At 36.9% G+C, this 18,808-nt stretch overlaps 2 protein-coding genes across 5 annotated transcripts; one reads left to right on the forward strand and one right to left on the reverse strand.

Annotated features, from left to right (window-relative positions):
* Positions 1-780: 780 nt before the first annotated feature.
* LOC139087390 (mitochondrial dicarboxylate carrier-like) lies at positions 781-3,898 on the reverse strand. 3 transcript variants are annotated; one of them, XM_070636183.1, is made up of 4 exons: positions 3,837-3,898; positions 2,506-2,568; positions 1,738-2,433; positions 781-1,679 (listed from the first exon to the last, which is right to left on the reverse strand). In XM_070636183.1, the coding sequence occupies exons 2-4, from the start codon at positions 2,543-2,545 to the stop codon at positions 1,564-1,566; spliced, it is 852 nt and encodes a 283-aa protein (XP_070492284.1). In that variant the 5' UTR covers positions 2,546-2,568; positions 3,837-3,898; the 3' UTR covers positions 781-1,563. The 3 variants fall into 3 exon arrangements, with proteins under 3 accessions (XP_070492284.1, XP_070492283.1, XP_070492282.1); XM_070636182.1 differs by lacking the exon at positions 3,837-3,898 and adding an exon at positions 3,685-3,830; XM_070636181.1 differs by lacking the exon at positions 3,837-3,898 and adding an exon at positions 2,671-2,860.
* Positions 3,265-8,994, forward strand: LOC139087391 (uncharacterized). Of its 2 annotated transcripts, none has more exons than XM_070636184.1 (2): positions 3,265-3,378; positions 8,160-8,994. In XM_070636184.1, the coding sequence occupies exon 2, from the start codon at positions 8,214-8,216 to the stop codon at positions 8,940-8,942; it is 729 nt and encodes a 242-aa protein (XP_070492285.1). In that variant the 5' UTR covers positions 3,265-3,378; positions 8,160-8,213; the 3' UTR covers positions 8,943-8,994. The 2 variants fall into 2 exon arrangements, with proteins under 2 accessions (XP_070492285.1, XP_070492287.1); XM_070636186.1 differs by lacking the exon at positions 3,265-3,378 and adding an exon at positions 3,454-3,655.
* The last annotated feature ends 9,814 nt before the right edge of the window (positions 8,995-18,808 follow it).

The raw sequence follows: 18,808 nt of genomic DNA on the forward strand, positions 1-18,808 counted from the left end.
GAATACAGGAAAGTTAATCGAATATCAAACTGAATTAAATCGTAAACACGAATATGAAAAGTACGTAAACTTTGAATGAAAGTTGGCAGTTTGGCGCAACAGACTCACTGACTAGAATACACTATTCAACTGCATTTTATTAATACCCGAATAGAACAACAAGTTTGCTAATGCATTACTTTGTCGTCGTATAAACAGTAAGAAGCAAAGCTGTGATGACCGCACCATGACGTCGGATTTCGAATTATTTTTGTAGCTCGACACATTGTGTCGCTATGGAATACTTTAGTTTTTTTATGATTTTACAACAAGTGTAGATCACAATCAATTTGGCTATTCGTCATTCAATAAGTGGAATGACTTATCTTTGATCTCCATACTTGATACTCTTCAAATTTTCCACTTTACACGTGTTTACATAAACTATTTGTTGCCTAGTGAACATGTAGTTTAGTTAGTGACTAGCAATTAGAAGTTTTTATCTACACCGGTTTCTTAATATATCTTGTAGACAATGATTCTAACAAGGTAGTAACCCTGACAGACGATGAGCATACTCATCATAATTAGTATGCAAATGAGTATGCTTAATCAATATAATTGAGTATGCTGAATTTTGGGAGTGTACTCATTGTAATGCTCCTTGTCTGTTCGGGTAAGTAGTAACAATATTCCTAACTGATAATTTAGTTTCCAAATAAAGTATTGTAGTAATTAATAGTTAGCCTGATAAAAGCTAGTGTTTCACGCTTAATTAAATAATTCCTAAGATTCCTTGGCGAAGACGCACGAGAGTCAATTGCATAGGATAAGGAATCAAAAGATAAGTCAAGTCAAAACAACATTCCAGCCTAAGCATTTAATCCATAATTTCTTATCATCTCAAAAAACTCATAAAAAAAAATAAGATAGTCTTAAAAAATACAGAAACAGATGATTAAGATAAAAACAAATTTTATCAAGAGAGTTTTTAGTCAACAATTATGATAGCTACATATTTACTATAAGAACAGAACAAAAAAATAGACCCTAATTCAATCCTAATGAGTAAACATTTCTAAATTAAAAATATGAATAAAAAGCATCTTCGAATCGGAATGTATAACATTATTAAAAAAAAAGAAAGCAAAAAAAGACACCTTATTGCAACCTGTTGAATCCAAAATATTGGACATACGCAACAGTATTATAATTAATAATTGATTTTTTTCGTAAATGCAATTTTGATACTCTTGCATAATTAAAAAAAATATAATATATACGACTTACGTTTCACAAATAACTAGACACTGATTAACAATCATTTGCTTTACGTGATTAACTTGGGAATTATTGTCACAAGTTGATAATTTTTTTTTGGTTGCTCTTCTTTCCAATATTTGCACGAAAAGAAGACAAAAAAAGGCTGTCTCGTATTTAATTAGGAAGATATACCAATTTGATTTTTTTTTGTGACTTTGTTGGTGAGAAATAATTTTGGATATGATGACAAAACTTCCAAATCGGAAGTAAAGCTCGACTGCAAGACGACAAAATTATTGATTAACACGATTCTGGACGAATCTATTTTGCTTCTGGGAAAAAGCCAAAATTCATCCTTAATTGTTCAAGGAAGACGAATGTTAAAACTGTATGTGGACCAAGACGAACGAATGCTGGGACGTAGCCTTTGAAGAAGCCTGAAAAATTACCAAAATTAAGTCTTCAATTCAGTAAAAATTAATTAGTCATGCTTACCCAAAGGACCCAACTTCGCTGTATGTCTAACAATATCAAGTACACCGCTATATTCGCCTGGCTTGGCATTCATTGCTCTTGTCTTAATAACATCCAATGGTTGAGTCATACAAGTGGCAATTCCACCAGCAATTGATGATGCAGTAAAATGCAAGAACATATTGTCTTTGAAATATCCAGAACTGAGTAATAAGGCCTTAACTTGATCGTAGAATGATAGCTGCCCAATTGTCATGAAAACTGCTCTCGATGTAGCTGTAGATCCACCAGAAAATAATTTCGTAAAGCCTTCTTGTGAATAAATTCTCCATAAACCATCAATTGCATGTTTATAGTTTCTTCGTTGTTCCATTGGAAGTTTCACATCATTTTGCATTCTTACGTTGACTAAATCAGCTGGAGTACCGACAAAACCGCCTGCAGCACCGGCACTTCCAGCCAATGCAACTTTTCCTAAGAATCCCAAATCATTTCCGAATGATTGCTTTCCGGCCTCATAAATACCAAATCTTGTTGTTGAATATGTCAATTGACGTAGCAATGAAGCTGATATGCCATTGTATAAAGCTGTGATGCCTTGATTCTTAACGATATTACCAGTCAGTCTTAGAATCGATATTTTTTTCTCTTGGGATGTTTGGAGTTGAACTTTGATTAAATCAAGTGGATGTGTACAGCATGCTGCGCCGGCCGAAGCTATTATGGTGACGAAATTGTGATAACGATGATTAATAATCTAAAGATCAAAAGTTAATTAATAAAGCTCACCTAAACCTCCGAAATACCAATAACTTTGACGATTTGCCATGGTTCTGGATGTTTTACTATAGTCTGCAATGTGGAAAATTAAAAATCAATTGAATATAAATTTTTAATGGCTATATTCTAATTTATGTCATTGTCATTTTTACATAGAATGGAATAAATTACGACCTTGGATCCTGCTTTATTTCGTTTTGGAATATTTAAGTCTATTAGCACCAGTTGAAATGGACTTTAACACATTACGACAACACAGTTAATGCACTCTATAGGAATGTTATGTATATTGCTAATCAATACACAAATAATGCTATAATTAAATAAAATTCACAGATCACTTTAACAATTCATAATTGACACAAAATTCCTTGCACAAATTTTTTTCGGAATTTTTGCATCATTTTTAATTAATTTTTTGGGTATTTTAAGCATTAGTGTTGCTAATTCATTGATTACCTAGCACATAGATACATATGATTTTGTTAATTACAATACAGAATTAATAAAAATCCAAAAAATGTCAACGGTTGCTACAATTTTGAATAACTCTTTGCAAGGGAAAGATGCGGAAAAGTGATGCGAAAAAAGCCCTTGAAGCAAAAAAGTTATTTTCAAAAGAATTCAAATTTCATGAATTAAAGTGCAAATTTCATCAATTAAACATAATAAATCTGCATCAGACACACGCAGCTGTTATAAAACAGGTAATAAACTTTCTATCCCAATCCAAATATTTTGCTGTCACTAAGTTATCAGCGAGAATTTTCAAAAGTTCTAGTTTGTTTACAAGGAAAAATCAGCTGATAAATGTAAACAGTCGTGCACGCTTGATATATAAAAGGAATAAATCATTAAAGTGATAATTTGAAGATAAATTAGGTATGAAATAACAAGTATTTGTGATAATTTAATTTGGTGTTGATGATAAGATTACAAAATATTTGGATTACACAAATTGTCGGCTGGTTTTACGTCAACAACTTTAAAAATAACTTTTATGCTCGTTTGTTGCTATCCTCATAGAATGGATGTGTATTTTCAATATATTTAAGGTCAATAGTCTTTAGTGTATCGGACAGACTATTTCGCAATGTGTATTTAAAGTTTCTAAGCCAAAAAAAATTCTTATTCCACTGGATCTTTTGATCAACATACAGTAAGAAGAAATTTTATAGTCAAACCGACCTTGGATGTTAAAGATCACGAACGGGATTAGTTACTAAAATTATTTTTAGTACAAAAACACACAGCACGTGCACAATTAGTTAAGTACGAATTGAATTAATGTGTCACAGAAATTAATTTGACATTAAAAAAAATTTTTAAACGCGACTCACAACTCAACAGATGGTTTCACAGAAACGAAATGAAAATGAGTTTCCGAAAATATCACACAAAATTTATTTAATGTGGAAAAATATATATTCTCAAACAGCATCATGAAAAAAAAAATTGAGTATATGAGTATAAAGAATATAGTCAACAGAATAGGACAAGCGCACAGTGAGATCTCAAAGATGTGTCTCGCTGTCTCATGCACATATTTGTGTATGAATCAATCATCTATGATGATTCTATAAATAGAAGAAGAAACAAAACATTCTAAATTAACATACATTTTATGGATGTGCTGTTGTAAGTCATCACGCACTTTAGAGGCTTTCGTGTGTAATTTTACGTTCTTGAGTAGTGGTTTCGAAATCACGATTCACTGCTCTTACTTAAATATGTTTAAAGAGATCAAAAGAAGCATAAGACATTCATATTCATCATACGGCACATAAACATAATCTCCTTAATTGATTTTATGTCACGTCTTTTATGTGCACTTATGCTATGTCTATACATAATTAAGAGTTTTTGCATGGCATCTTCTAAAAATTGTATCACATTGTAGTATCGATCCACTAATTCCCAAAGATTTTATAGACGTAAACACAAATGATGCTCAAACTACGTCATTAACAAGTCCGACAATTGGTGTGAGCAAATAGAGACACGTTAAATTCTCTCTTGATATTTTTTTATATTCACACCGTTTTCACGTGTGAATGTATTGAATTTGTTCAGATTGAAAAATCAGTTTTTTGGATTTTTCAGCAAAACTAAGCACAATGGCAAGTTATGTTCTATCGCAAAAAGTTTGTGCCTGGAATTCCACATCATATGCAAAAAACAGATTTGAAATTGGTTGAGGCATTGCTGAGAAAATCGAAAAATTCGCTTTCTGTAAGCAAGCAAGCAAGCAAGTTAATGTACACGATAACTCAAAAACTAGACATCGTAGAGACTTCTAGTTTTTTGCAATCGATTGGTGCCATTCCAAGGAAGAACTGATTAGATATTGGGCATGGTAGGAACAGCCAATGCTTCTAAAAAAGCAAAAAACTTTCGGTTTCATACAAAATTTCAAAATCAATGTTTTCTATGATTTTTTGCAACTTTGAACGTTGAAACTCTGAGCATGTGCCAAGCGAAGCTTGGCCTACCCACTGGAGCCTGATCCCTCAAATATTCGCCAAGCGAAGCTTGGCCTACCCGCTGGAGCCTGATCCCTCAAACATTCGCCAAGCGAAGCTTGGCCTACCCGCTGGAGCTTGATCCCTCAAACATTCGCCAAGCGAAGCTTGGCTACCCGCTGGAGCCTGATCCCTCAAACATTCGCCAAGCGAAGCTTGGCCTACCCGCTGGAGCCTGATCCCTCAAACATTCGCCAAGCGAAGCTTGGCCTATCCGCTGGAGCCTGATCCCTCAAACATTCGCCAAGCGAAGCTTGGCCTACCCGCTGGAGCCTGATCCCTCAAACATTCGCCAAGCGAAGCTTGGCCTACCCGCTGGAGCCTGATCCCTCAAACATTCGCCAAGCGAAGCTTGGCCTACCCGCTTGAGCCTGATTCCTCAAACATTTGCCAAGCGAAGCTTGGCCTACCCGCTGGAGCTTGATCCCTCAAACATTCGCCAAGCGAAGCTTGGCCTATCCGCTGGAGCCTGATCCCTCAAACATTCGCCAAGCGAAGCTTGGCCTACCCGCTGGAGCCTGATCCCTCAAACATTCGCCAAGCGAAGCTTGGCCTTCACCCGCTGGAGCCTGATCCCTCAAACATTCGCCAAGCGAAGCTTGGCCTATCCGCTGGAGCCTGATCCCTCAAACATTCGCCAAGCGAAAGCTATCCGCTGGAGCCTGATCCCTCAAACATTCGCCAAGCGAAGCTTGGCTATCCGCTGGAGCTTGATCCCTCAAACATTCGCCAAGCGAAGCTTGGGCTATCCGCTGGAGCCTGATCCTCAAACATTCGCCAAGCGAAGCTTGGCCTACCCGCTGGAGCCTGATCCCTCAAACATTCGCCAAGCGAAGCTTGCCTATCCGCTGGAGCCTGATCCTCAAACATTCGCCAAGCGAAGCTTGGCCTACCCGCTGGAGCCTGATCCCTCAAACATTCGCCAAGCGAAGCAGCCTATCCGCTGGAGCCTGATCCCTCAAACATTCGCCAAGCGAAGCTTGGCCTATCCGCTGGAGCCTGATCCCTCAAACATTCGCCAAGCGAAGCTTGGTCCTACCGCTGGAGCCTGATCCTCAAACATTCGCCAAGCGAAGCTTGGCCTTTCCGCTGGAGCCTGATCCCTCAAACATTCGCCAAGCGAAGCTTGGCCTATCCGCTGGAGCCTGATCCCTCAAACATTCGCCAAGCGAAGCTTGGGCTATCCGCTGGAGCTTGATCCCTCAAACATTCGCCAAGCGAAGCTTGGGCTATCCGCTGGAGCCTGATCCCTCAAACATTCGCCAAGCGAAGCTTGGCCTACCCGCTGGAGCCTGATCCCTCAAACATTCGCCAAGCGAAGCCAGCTATCCGCTGGAGCCTGATCCCTCAAACATTCGCCAAGCGAAGCTTGGCCTACCCGCTGGAGCCTGATCCTCAAACATTCGCCAAGCGAAGCTTGGCCTATCCGCTGGAGCCTGATCCTCAAACATTCGCCAAGCGAAGCTTGGCCTATCCGCTGGAGCCTGATCCCTCAAACATTCGCCAAGCGAAGCTTGGTCTACCCGCTGGAGCCTGATCCCTCAAACATTCGCCAAGCGAAGCTTGGCCTTTCCGCTGGAGCCTGATCCCTCAAACATTCGCCAAGCGAAGCTTGGCCTACCCGCTGGAGCCTGATCCTCAAACATTCGCCAAGCGAAGCTTGGCCTACCCGCTCGAGCTTGATCCCTCAAACATTCGCCAAGCGAAGCTTGGCCTATCCGCTGGAGCCTGATCCCTCAAACATTCGCCAAGCGAAGCTTGGGCTATCCGCTGGAGCTTGATCCTCAAACATTCGCCAAGCGAAGCTTGGGCTATCCGCTGGAGCTTGATCCTCAAACATTCGCCAAGCGAAGCTTGGCTATCCGCTGGAGCCTGATCCCTCAAACATTCGCCAAGCGAAGCTTGGGCTATCCGCTGGAGCTTGATCCCTCAAACATTCGCCAAGCGAAGCTTGGCCTATCCGCTGGAGCCTGATCCTCAAACATTCGCCAAGCGAATCTTGGCCTACCCGCTGGAGCCTGATCCCTCAAACATTCGCCAAGCGAAGCTTGGCCTATCCGCTGGAGCCTGATCCCTCAAACATTCGCCAAGCGAAGCTTGGCCTACCCGCTGGAGCCTGATCCCTCAAACATTCGCCAAGCGAAGCTTGGCCTATCCGCTGGAGCCTGATCCCTCAAACATTCGCCAAGCGAATCTTGGCCTACCCGCTGGAGCCTGATCCCTCAAACATTCGCCAAGCGAAGCTTGGCCTACCCGCTGGAGCCTGAGTTCTCAAACATTCGCCAAGCGAAGCTTGGCCTACCCGCTGGAGCCTGATCCCTCAAACATTCGCAAAGCGAAGCTTGGCCTATCCGCTGGAGCTTGATCCCTCAAACATTTGCCAAGCGAAGCTTGGCCTACCCGCTGGAGCTTGATCCCTCAAACATTCGCCAAGCGAAGCTTGGCCTATCCGCTGGAGCCTGATCCCTCAAACATTCGCCAAGCGAAGCTTGGCCTACCCGCTGGAGCCTGATCCCTCAAACATTCGCCAAGCGAAGCTTGGCCTATCCGCTGGAGCCTGATCCCTCAAACATTCGCCAAGCGAAGCTTGGCCTACCCGCTGGAGCCTGATCCCTCAAACATTCGCCAAGCGAAGCTTGGCCTATCCGCTGGAGCCTGATCCCTCAAACATTCGCCAAGCGAAGCTTGGCCTACCCGCTGGAGCTTGATCCCTCAAACATTCGCCAAGCGAAGCTTGGCCTACCCGCTGGAGCCTGATCCCTCAAACATTCGCCAAGCGAAGCTTGGCCTACCCGCTGGAGCCTGATCCCTCAAACATTCGCCAAGCGAAGCTTGGCCTACCCGCTGGAGCTTGATCCCTCAAACATTCGCCAAGCGAAGCTTGGCCTATCCGCTGGAGCCTGATCCCTCAAACATTCGCCAAGCGAAGCTTGGCCTACCCGCTGGAGCTTGGGCCCTCAAACATTAGCCAAGCGAAGCTTGGCCTATCCTCTGGAGCCTGATTCTACAAACATTCGCCAAGCGAAGCTTGGCCTACCCGCGAGACTTTTTATGGGACGGTGTGAATATATCCGCATTGGGTTTCTACCCGATACACTAGTTATTTATTCCTTCCATTTCTTCTTGCCAAAATATTTTTAGATCACGACGAGATAACGAGCTAATCAAACACAATATTCTCAAGTTTTTATCAATATGGCACTGCTAATTTCAGCATGTGGATTTACGGAGCCTCGAAAATTTGTTATTATCAATGAGAATTGCGATACAGATGGTTCATTTTTAATTTCATCATTAATTGGTCAACGATTACGACAACAGAGTTCAGCGATTGTCTTAATATGCTGCCATCAGTCACTTAAATTTTATGAAACATGCGGCAAGAAATTAGGATATAATCTAATTATGAGTCTTAATAAGAAAAGTCTTGTTGTAATTGAGAAGCTGCGTGATGTGCCTTTAATGACCTCAGATCCAGATAACTTAATGGAGCAACTTTATGGTGAAATTAACAATCATGTGAATACATTCAAGAGCAATGGCATAAAGAACATTAGTGTTATAATTGATGACTTAACATTTTTCACAAATCTTGGATGTACTGAAAAAGAACTAATTAAAATCAGCATGAAGCTACACAAGTTAACAAAGGAGTACAATGAACTATCTGTCATACTTAAAGTTGGTCTATCTGATTTACATCAATATCTCACCAATAATATTGAAGATCTCAGCGATGTGTCAATAACAGTTGAGAAACTCAAGTCAGGTGATTTTTGGGATGTCGATGGAAAGTTGAGAATAAAGAAGGTCAAATGTGAGAATGGCATTTATATGACAGAGAGTGAGAGAAATATACTTTATTATGTGGGCGATCACAATGTGAAGATTATAGCACCTGGCGAACATGGACTAAAGATTTGAGTTAAGTTCCTTTGTATTAAAAATTTAAATAAATTGGAGATATTCACCATTATACTACCGAGTATTAATTACAAATTAAGGATGCATAAAGGTTATTTACCCAACAGCACAGCATGTTGACATGGGCTCTGCTACGTAACCGTATTAAAAGTTGCGTTGACGACACTGTGACTGCTTATTTCGATCCGTTTTTACACAGAAAATTGTGGTTCGCCTCATTGTGTCCCTCGGGCCTTTATATATTCGTAAGGGATTGTTTGCATTGTAGGTGGGCGGCAACTTGGTAACAATTTAAGTAAACGGAACCTTAACCTTCTACCTTAAATATTACGCCTATAAAAAAATTCTAGATACAGCCTTGAGTGCTGTTTATTCAATTCATGTTTATCATCATTTGCCTGCCACGTTTAATGTGTCCATTTCTTAAAGGAAAAACATTCAGCACCTTGATCTTTGCAGACTAAATAAATACACAAGATTCATTTTCAAACAATTTCACATATAAGCAATCCGATAATCGTCTATCCTATAATTCATAGTCGGAAATCAGGTCATGTAGAAAAGAAAAACTGAGAACTGTTCATTCATTCATCATTTAACGATGCGTGAACGGTATAGATAATTAAGAGAATGGGAGAAGTAAACGTCTATCCACAGAAATTTTCATAATCAATTAGCAGCTTAAAGTCGAAACTCAATTAAAAACCATAATTACTACTTGTCAAGAACAAAATTGAGCTTTTAAGGCTTTTAAACACACAAAATGTTTAATACAAAAAAGGAGGTGGTAAGCTATTAATATAAATGAGTATAATATACCATCGTATACTAAGACTTTTGTTATCTGTGATTCTACAACATAAAAGAGGTGCGTATAATCTTTTGATTTCAGGGTTGTTTCCAATGCGTGGCATGGAAACCTTAGAGTATTCATTAACTAACAAGGCGATAGAGAATTTTTGGATATTACGTAACACCAAACATTAGCATTTTTAGATTCGCCCTTCCTCCCACTGTAAAAATTTGCAACAAAATCAAACTGAAATTTGACGCAGTAACACATTTTTCCAACCCTGACTATTACAGGGTTGCTCTGACAGGTAGATCCTCTTCTCTGTCTTTGGAAATTACGTAACGCTTAGGGAGAAAGTTATGCTTACAATTTTGCTACAAAGTGTTACCGTGCTGGGCAAGTAGGAAGTCAAAAAACGCTTCAATTAGCGTTACGTAATTTCCGAGTATTCGACTGAATTTGATTAGTCAATAAGAACAACTCTGCATAATCCTTTTGTATTTCGCATCGTTTTCAAATTAATTACTATATACATTTAATTAATTAAAGACTTCTTTGTAGAATTTACTCCTACGTTTAAAAGTTCTTTTCGCAGGTCCGAACAGCATATCGTGTTTCTAAGGGCTAAGCTACGTCATCGTATTTGCAGTAAGGCATGAACTCTAACATACAAAGAGCATGATTACATAAACGAGCATACTCAAATGTATGCTTTTTTCATACAATTGAGCATGCTCACAAAAGTGAGTATACTCATAGTATGCTTTTTGTCTGTTAGGGGAAGTTGTTCTGATGGCCCTGTAATAGTTTGTAAAATCTCCTAAAATTGAATTGTTATTCATGAAATACAGAAATAAAATATAACGTTTTTTAAGTAGCAGCGAAAAAGCGGCAATGACTAAGTTGGTCAGTAAGTATTGTAATAGATGATATTGCATCATTTTTCGATTCCCAGCATTGTGTCTAATAGACAAGGGAGGCCATGGATCACAGTTGATCTGTATGGTCATCAAATTAAGTAAGCATTGTGTCTCTCGGGAATGCTTCATAAATACGTTTCTTTATTCAACTACTGAATATTGCGGATTAAAAAAAATATTTTGGTGATGAAATAGTTGAGTTACGCTGCCTATTCACAATAATTTCTATCCCTTTTTTGTTGTAAATTTCAATACTACTTCCTGATAAATTATAATCCGGTGTCTACAAAGAGCTTAAAAAGGAATTGTAGAAAGGGGAGTGTGCCTGTGTTTTACAACAAGATCAACTTCAGGATCCACGTGTAAAAAAGCATCTCGAACATATTTTCCTTAAAAGGCACTCAAGTATGTCAATTCTACAGTTTGAAAAACAATGTTTTCATAAGATGTTGAAGAAAATTGAATTTCAAGTTTTGCGTCGTTCCTCGTTGAGGTTTTTTAAATGTGTCGCAATGCTTGCGACTCCCCTCCCTCCGAAAACATCGGAATATCTTAAGTGAATAAGCACCTTTAGCACAATAAGCTACAGAATTAAATGAAAGGAAATTCAGGAATGAAAATTACAAAGAAGACTAAATAAATCGGAAGCGTGATGCTACATATTTAATAGAATTGAAAATTTCTCGAACAATGAAATCAAATTTAAGGAATATATAAGATGATTACGTTATTTATAGGCATAATTTCATATCCTTCAGCAGGTTTATCAATAAAGCCATAGAAATAAAAAAGTCTGAATCAATTAAGCCTTTTGTTAACCTTTTCATTCATCGATGAACTTTAATTATGGTCTATTTATGCTTATTCAAGGTGAGTTGACACTATTTAGCATAACCTTAAAAAGTTTGTCTGCAAATAATGTTAAATTGAATAATGGCTCAAACCTTTTATCAATATGTACAAAAAAAAGGAAGGTCGCTGATACAGAGAATGTATACTTATTGGTGTTTGTTACATAAGGGTATGAAACCAAAGATTTATTTGGTAACAATAAGAAGGAAATATAAACTTTTGGTAAAGGATATGAGTACAACATTTGCTACCGTTTAACCCAAATTAGCCAACAACTTGTATTGATACGGTTAAGACCTTATAATTAAGGAATCCTGTACATTGTTATAGAAAAGGATCTTTAACTTTTTGTAGTTGGACAAAAGTTTCTGAGAGCTTGAAAAAGTTTGAGGCTTGTTCAGGCTCGGACGATTGATTTTTATCAAGTTTCTTGATTAATCTGTGGCGTACTTTGAAGTTTGAATATGGGTGTCAGTGCTGTCCAAATTCTTATGTGTTATGGGACACCTTTGTGATAAGCTACGACATATCTGATAAGTCACGACCAAAACAGCACACAGCAAGGAGTTCTTGGCATTTTCACCAAATTTCGATGGCAAACAGTTTTGAAAACACTGATGTAAGCTGACCATCTGTAAAACTTTTGTCAGCACATTTCCGAGTTATTGACAGAAGTTCCCATTTCATGCTTTGGAATAATTTAGAATATCTATTAGACAGCGCTGAAAAATGTCAAAAATTTCATTCTCGAATTATTAAAAGTTTTCAGTCTGTCTAACTTTTTAAATGCCAACACCACGATACGTCAAGCTACTCAGCATTTCATTCATAAGTCAATAGCTTGGCAGTCTAAGTTTGAAATACTTTTTCATTATTATACCCTCATAGGCATTTAATCAGGGGCAGATTCAGGAAGGAATCATATTTACTTCCTTGGCAAAGGCGTACAAGGTTCCATTACCGGTTTTAGAGTTCGTTGGCCTCTGGATCTGTCTTTAGATAACATTTTACCAGTTTCCAATTGAGAACGAAAGCTTGGTTTGATTAAAATTGACTGTCTTAATTTGAAAACATTAAAAATAGAAATGAGAATAGGAGGAAGAGGCTCCTTAAAAAATCCTTGCCACACCCCTGCCTATACCTCTATTCAGAAATTCACTAAAAGTTTTACGTCTGGTATTCCGACAAAATATTTTAGTTCATTCAATGCATGACGTAATTTCTTGATAATTAAAACTTCCTTTACTGTTTTCTTCCTTCACAACTTTGAGGAAATTAAGAAGAAAATTGTTTACGGTATCACGAACAGTTTTCTGGGTTCATTCATGAATGACGTCTCGTAAAAATGTTAGTCTTCTCTTGGAGCTATGCTTTCTCGAAATCCCGGTTCCGATAAATTTTCGGGATTGGGATTGAAACTTTCAGGATTTCCCGAATAGCTGTAATTGGGATGTAATCTCGATAGCGCACTATGGGGCAAAATGAAAAAAAAGGGACATTCACTTTGTTTTTTGGACTTTTTCGAATTACACCTAGTGGGTATTATTTTCTTGTAGTACATATAGCAATAGACTTGCATGCCAAATTTCAGGTCATTTGGTGCTGTTTGGTGGGTTCTGGAGCTGTTTGAAGTTGAAAAATGGTGAAAAAACAGATATTTTCACATCCTGTTTGACTCGGGAAATTCTATATTTAATTAAAAGATATTGAAAAACGGTTTTCGGTTCCTAATTATACTATAAAAGAGCTTTAATTTCATACTCTGGAAAGTTTATATATACTGGGTTTTAGCAGGGCTTTAGAAAATGTATGAAAATACCAGGAAAAAAGCTTCAGGCCACCGGAACTAACATTTTTAGGTCGATTTCCCCCATACGGAGCTATACTAGCTTAAAGTACTTACTTTCTAGTTTTCAAAACCGTTAAAACCTTTACAATAAGTACTGGGGAGCAAAAGTTATTGCATTTTAAGTTTTGGACGAATTTGTTTCTCAAAACTAATATTTCTGAGATAAATTTGAAAAATATCATTTGGAAAATGTTTTTTTATGTGTTTATATGCATTTACCCATTTAAGAACGATTTATGAAGAAATTTTTACAAAAAGTTCAAAATTCGCCGAGTTAGAGGTACATATGCTATTTGACGACTTGACCCTTTTTCTCATCACTCAAACTGCTATAACTTTTACATGACTAAATATTTTTCAGTTCTGTTTCTTGTTTACTGTAGCTTATTATAATACCTTTCCAACGATATATAATACTTAATAGTTGGAAGTAGTCTTGGTCGTAAAAACGGACCCTGTTTGTGACTGACCCTTTACAAAGAAATTTTCAAAAAAGTCATTTCAAAAACTACCACTTAGAAAATAAATAATACAATGTTTTTGTGTTTTACTTGTCAAAATATGATAGTTATGAATCTCAAAACACAAAAAATCTCATTTTGTAAACTTTCGACAGGTTTAGGGACCTTCATAGGTAATACTCAGGTAGTCTCTCAATTCTCAGATATGAAAATTTTTATTGACTTTTTGATTGATTTTGAATATTTACACTTATTTTGTGCAAAATATATCAATTTGTAAAGTTTAGGTCGAAAAAGTGATTTTTGACTATTTTGTTAAAAACAGGCTTAGGTAGGCCACATTTAAGGCACTTCCAGTAGCCACTATGATTAAGTTCTATACATGTTTTATACATATTAATAAAGGTAATATTAGTAACTAGTAGTAACAGAAAACAGAATGCAAAAATATTGGTTCTAAAAAGTTATAGTCATTTGAGTAGCCAAAAAATTGTCGAGGAGAGCAACCAGCATAGACAAAATCACAAAAATTCAAAAATTTAATGAAATTCTTGAAGTTTTTTGAAAAAAAATTGATTTTATGTCATAATAATTCAAAATATTGCATTTTTTGTCAAAACAAGCTTGAAATATTGAATTTTTGTGTTTTTGCCTATGCTGGTTGCTCTCCTCGACAATTTTTTGGCTACTCAAATGACTATAACTTTTTTTAGAACCAATATTTTTGCATTCTGTTTTCTGTTACTACTAGTTACTAATATTACCTTTATTAATATGTATAAAACATGTATAGAACTTAATCATAGTGGCTACTGGAGTGCCTTAAATGTGGCCTACCTAAGCCTGTTTTTAACAAAATAGTCAAAAATCACTTTTTTTTGACCCAAACTTTTAAAAACTGATATATTTTACACAAAAAGAGTGTAAATATTCAATATCAATCAAAAAAAGTCAATAAAAAATATTCATATCCGAGAATTGAGAGACTAGCTGAGTATTACCTATGAAGGCCCCTAAAGCTGTCGAAAGTTTACAAAATGAGATTTTTTGTGTTTTGAGATTTATAATTATCATATTTTGACATGTAAAACACAAAAACATTGTATTATTTATTTTCTAAGTGGTAGTTTTTGAAATGACTTTTTTGAAAATTTCTTTGTAAAGGGTCAGTCACAAACAGGGTCCGTTTTTACGACCAAGACTACTTCCAACTATTAAGTATTATATATTGTTGGAAAGGTATTACAATAAGCTACTCAAAACAGAAAACAGAACTGAAAAATATTCACCTATAAAAAAGTTATAGCAGTTTGAGTGATGAGAAAAAGGGTCAAGTCGTCAAATAGCATATGTACCTCTAACTCGGCGAATTTTGAACTTTTTGTAAAAATTTCTTCATAAATCGTTCTTGAATGACTAAATGCATACAAACACATAAAAAAACATTTTACGAATGATATTTTCCAAATTTATCTCAGAAATATTAGTTTTGAGAAAAAATTCGTCCAAAACTTAAAATGCAATAACTTTTGCTCCCCAGTACTTATTGTAAAGGTTTTAACGGTTTTGAAAACTAGAAAGTAAGTACTTTAAGCTAGTATAGCTCTGTATGGGGGAAATCGACCTAAAAATGTTAGTTTCGGACGTCTGAAGCTTTTTTTCCTGGTATTTTCATACATTTTCTAAAGCCCTGCCACTAAAACCCAGTATATATAAACTTTCCAGAGTATGAAATTAAAGCTCTTATATAGTACAATTAGGAACCGAAAACCGTTTTTCAATATCTTTTAATTAAGTATGGAATTTCCCGGGTCAAACAGGATGTGAAAAAATCAGTTTTTTCACTACTTTTCAACTTCAAACAGCTCCAGAACCCACCAAACAGCACCAAATAACCTGAAATTTGGCATGCAAGTCTATTGCTATATGTACTACAAGAAAATAATACCCACTAGGTGTAATTCGAAAAAGTCCAAAAAACAAAGTGAATGTCCCTTTTTTTTTCATTTTGCCCCATAGTGTAGCGAGAAAACATACTTGGAGCTATAAGACTCTTCAACAGCAGTGGACTCCATTTTCTGTTCATGACACACCTTGGTGGTAAGCCTCGTCATATGACATAACGTTTCATAGCATTTCTAAATGCACAAATGTGCACACAAGTTCCCGCCCATCACTGCTCAATGACTTTCGACCTTACTACAACGAAGATTTTACAGCATAAAAAACACTTTCTTACAACATGACCCGAAAGGGACTCGAACCCACGCCTTCTTGTATTACATATCTTTTTCAAGCACTCTCACCTACTGATCTACTGAAGGTTGCTAGAGGGTGTGACATAATGTTCACTCAAACCTTTTTACACGTTAAAAAGGCATTCAAACTGTTGTTACCCTTTTCCTGCTTAATAATTACCCGTCACTTATGAACGATTCATCTTCGAATAATTTCAATAACATTTTAACACTTCATTTGATATTTATAAAAATCTACACATGCTTATAATTGAGTTATATCCCAAAACATCATAATATTTACACAAAAAATAATAAAATGAACTGAATTATATTAAATAAACTTTAAATTTTTATCTTATCGATTATTTAAATATAAACAAAATAATGCTTGATTGCTATAAGGAACGCGTAGGAATACTTGAAGACAGACAGTATCGGAATTAGCATACTACTTTTATTGTTGTCTTTTTATTTTATTTCTTGACATGCTTGTTCACATTGTTGAGTGTTTTGTATGCACGGAGAATAAAAATTATCCCTGAGTGACTGAGAAGCTCATTAATTCAAGAGCTTTAACATTGGCTTGAAGCTTTTTATAAACTTTCGAAAATTGCCTGCAAAACAATGACAAGATTGTTTCATTTATGTTCCATTATGAAAATTAAATTTCATTATTTTACATTTTTTAACTTATTTTTCCATGCGACATTAATAAACTGCAAAATGAATTCTTTACGTCATTCATTTATGATGTTCATTAACTCAGCTGAAGGAGGGTGTATGGATTAGTAAGTGTTTCTTTAGTAGACGTCATTTATGGTTGATCCATTTATTATGCCTAATTTTTACTGTCCAAAAAGGTAATTTGATCGCTTCCGCGAACTGCATACTCGAGAAGCACAGGGTGTTGATATGCCTGAGGTAAGTGTCACACTTGCCTAGGGTAAGAGTCACACTTGCCTGGGGTAAAAGTCACACTGGCCTGGGGTAACAGTCAATTTTGCCTGGGGTAAAAGGCACACTGGCCTGGGGTAAGAGTCAATTTTGACTGGGGTAAAAGTCACACTTGTCTGGGGTAAAAGTCAATTTTGACTGGGGTAAAAGTCACACTTGTCTGGGGTAAAAGTCACACTTGCCTGGGGTAAAAGTCACACTTGTCTTGGATTAGAGTCACACTTGCCTGGGGAAAAAGGTCACATTTGCCTGGGGTAAGAGCCACATTTGCCTGGGGTAAGAGTCACTATTGCCTGGGGTAAGAGTCACACTTGCCTGGGGTAAGAGTCACATTTGCCTTGGGTAAGAGTTTAACTTGCCTGGGGTAAGAGCCACACTTGTCTTGGGTAAGAGTCACTCTTGCCTGGGGTAAAACTCACACTTCCCTTGGATAAGAGTCACACTTGCCTGGGGTAAGAATCACATTTGCCTTGGGTAAGAGTCACTCTTGCCTGGGGTAAGAATCACACTTGCCTGAGGTAAGAGTCACATTTGCCTTGGGTAAGAGTCACACTTGCCTGGGGAAAGTTGTCATACTTGCCTGGGGTAGGAAACATAAGGGCATGTAGTTCATGAAAGTCACGTTGACCTAGGGTAAAATTCAGAGTCACGGTTACTGAAGATCAGAGTCACACTGACACTGAGCAGTATTTACAGACTTTGCTACGCCATATGCCTTCCGGTATAAAAGAGAATTCTTTTTTTGACCTTGTTCGTGAAGAAGATATTGATTGTTTATGTTAAGCTTGATTAAATCTATTACGTTTTTCTTTCATTTTTGTTTAAAATAAGACTGAAACGCTGAAAAACATGTGAACACCAAAAATATGTAGTCTGATACTTTTTCTCTTCAGAGGATTATAAAAAGTATCATTCAGTAAAAATCAATAAAAGCTAAAGTTTCACTTCCTTAAGAAATCATTTCTTTCATAAAGTTTCTTTTCTAATGAAATGATTGTTTTTTAATTTATTTATTTTCATCAATAAAGCATTACGATTAGTTTGTGGGAGTTCAGGTAAAGGTGAATCAGCCTCAGTAGGTATTGTCTATGCAGAAATTCCTACTGCTAATAAGAAATTTATTTGGAATTATTCAGCTGCTCAGTGATAAACAATGTTTAAAATAAATATATAAAATAAAGAAGATATTCTTATTAAAGACCTTAAGGTATTCAAAGTAGATTTAATGAAAAGCTTGTGGAAAGATGCTTTCTGATTCATGGTTAGTGTACATTTAGCAAATTAGTATTCATCTGTAATTTACAAATCAAATTTATAGTGTAAACTAAAGGAATCTCTAGTGATGAAAAACTGTTTAAAGATAGCTAAATGCTAATTTCAGCAAGTAAATAGCAACAAGTTTATTGAACTCAATCTAACAGAAAAAGAATAATTCTGAATAATGGAATCTTGAGTGGGATTCGAACCCACGTTCTATGATTTCCGGTACTTTAACGATGCTTCTCCGGTTCTCCCACGATTGAGCTAACCGGCGCTATTTGGTTATGCGGCATAATGTCATATATCAATTATGCATCTTTCTACCCTTCACACTACTCGACTCGCAATGATATACAGTTGATAAACCATTACAGGAGTCATCTTATTCCAAGATTTGCTCGATTTACAGATTTAAGAGCATTTCAATGAGAATTGGATAGAGAAGAAGGGTAAATTAACATTGTATCACATTCTTTGCAACCCTCAGTAACTTAGTAGGTAAGATTGATATGTAATTAAGAGGGCATTAGTTCGAGT

Source organism: Chironomus tepperi, unplaced genomic scaffold (assembly GCF_022539635.2).
Source record: "Chironomus tepperi strain 1889 unplaced genomic scaffold, CSIRO-AGI_Ctep_v1 contig_101, whole genome shotgun sequence".
Lineage (NCBI taxonomy): Eukaryota > Metazoa > Arthropoda > Insecta > Diptera > Chironomidae > Chironomus > Chironomus tepperi.

Excerpts from the sequence above, each read along its gene's own strand:
- LOC139087390 (XM_070636183.1), bottom strand. The coding sequence starts at position 2,545 with ATGGCAAATCGTCAAAGTTATTGGTATTTCGGAGGTTTAG. Across the intron at positions 2,434-2,505 it reads TTGGTATTTCGGAGGTTTAG|CTTCGGCCGGCGCAGCATGC; the intron begins GTGAGCTTTATT and ends TCACCATAATAG. Across the intron at positions 1,680-1,737 it reads AGCGAAGTTGGGTCCTTTGG|GCTTCTTCAAAGGCTACGTC; the intron begins GTAAGCATGACT and ends GTAATTTTTCAG.
- LOC139087391 (XM_070636184.1), top strand. The coding sequence starts at position 8,214 with ATGGCACTGCTAATTTCAGCATGTGGATTTACGGAGCCTCGAAAATTT.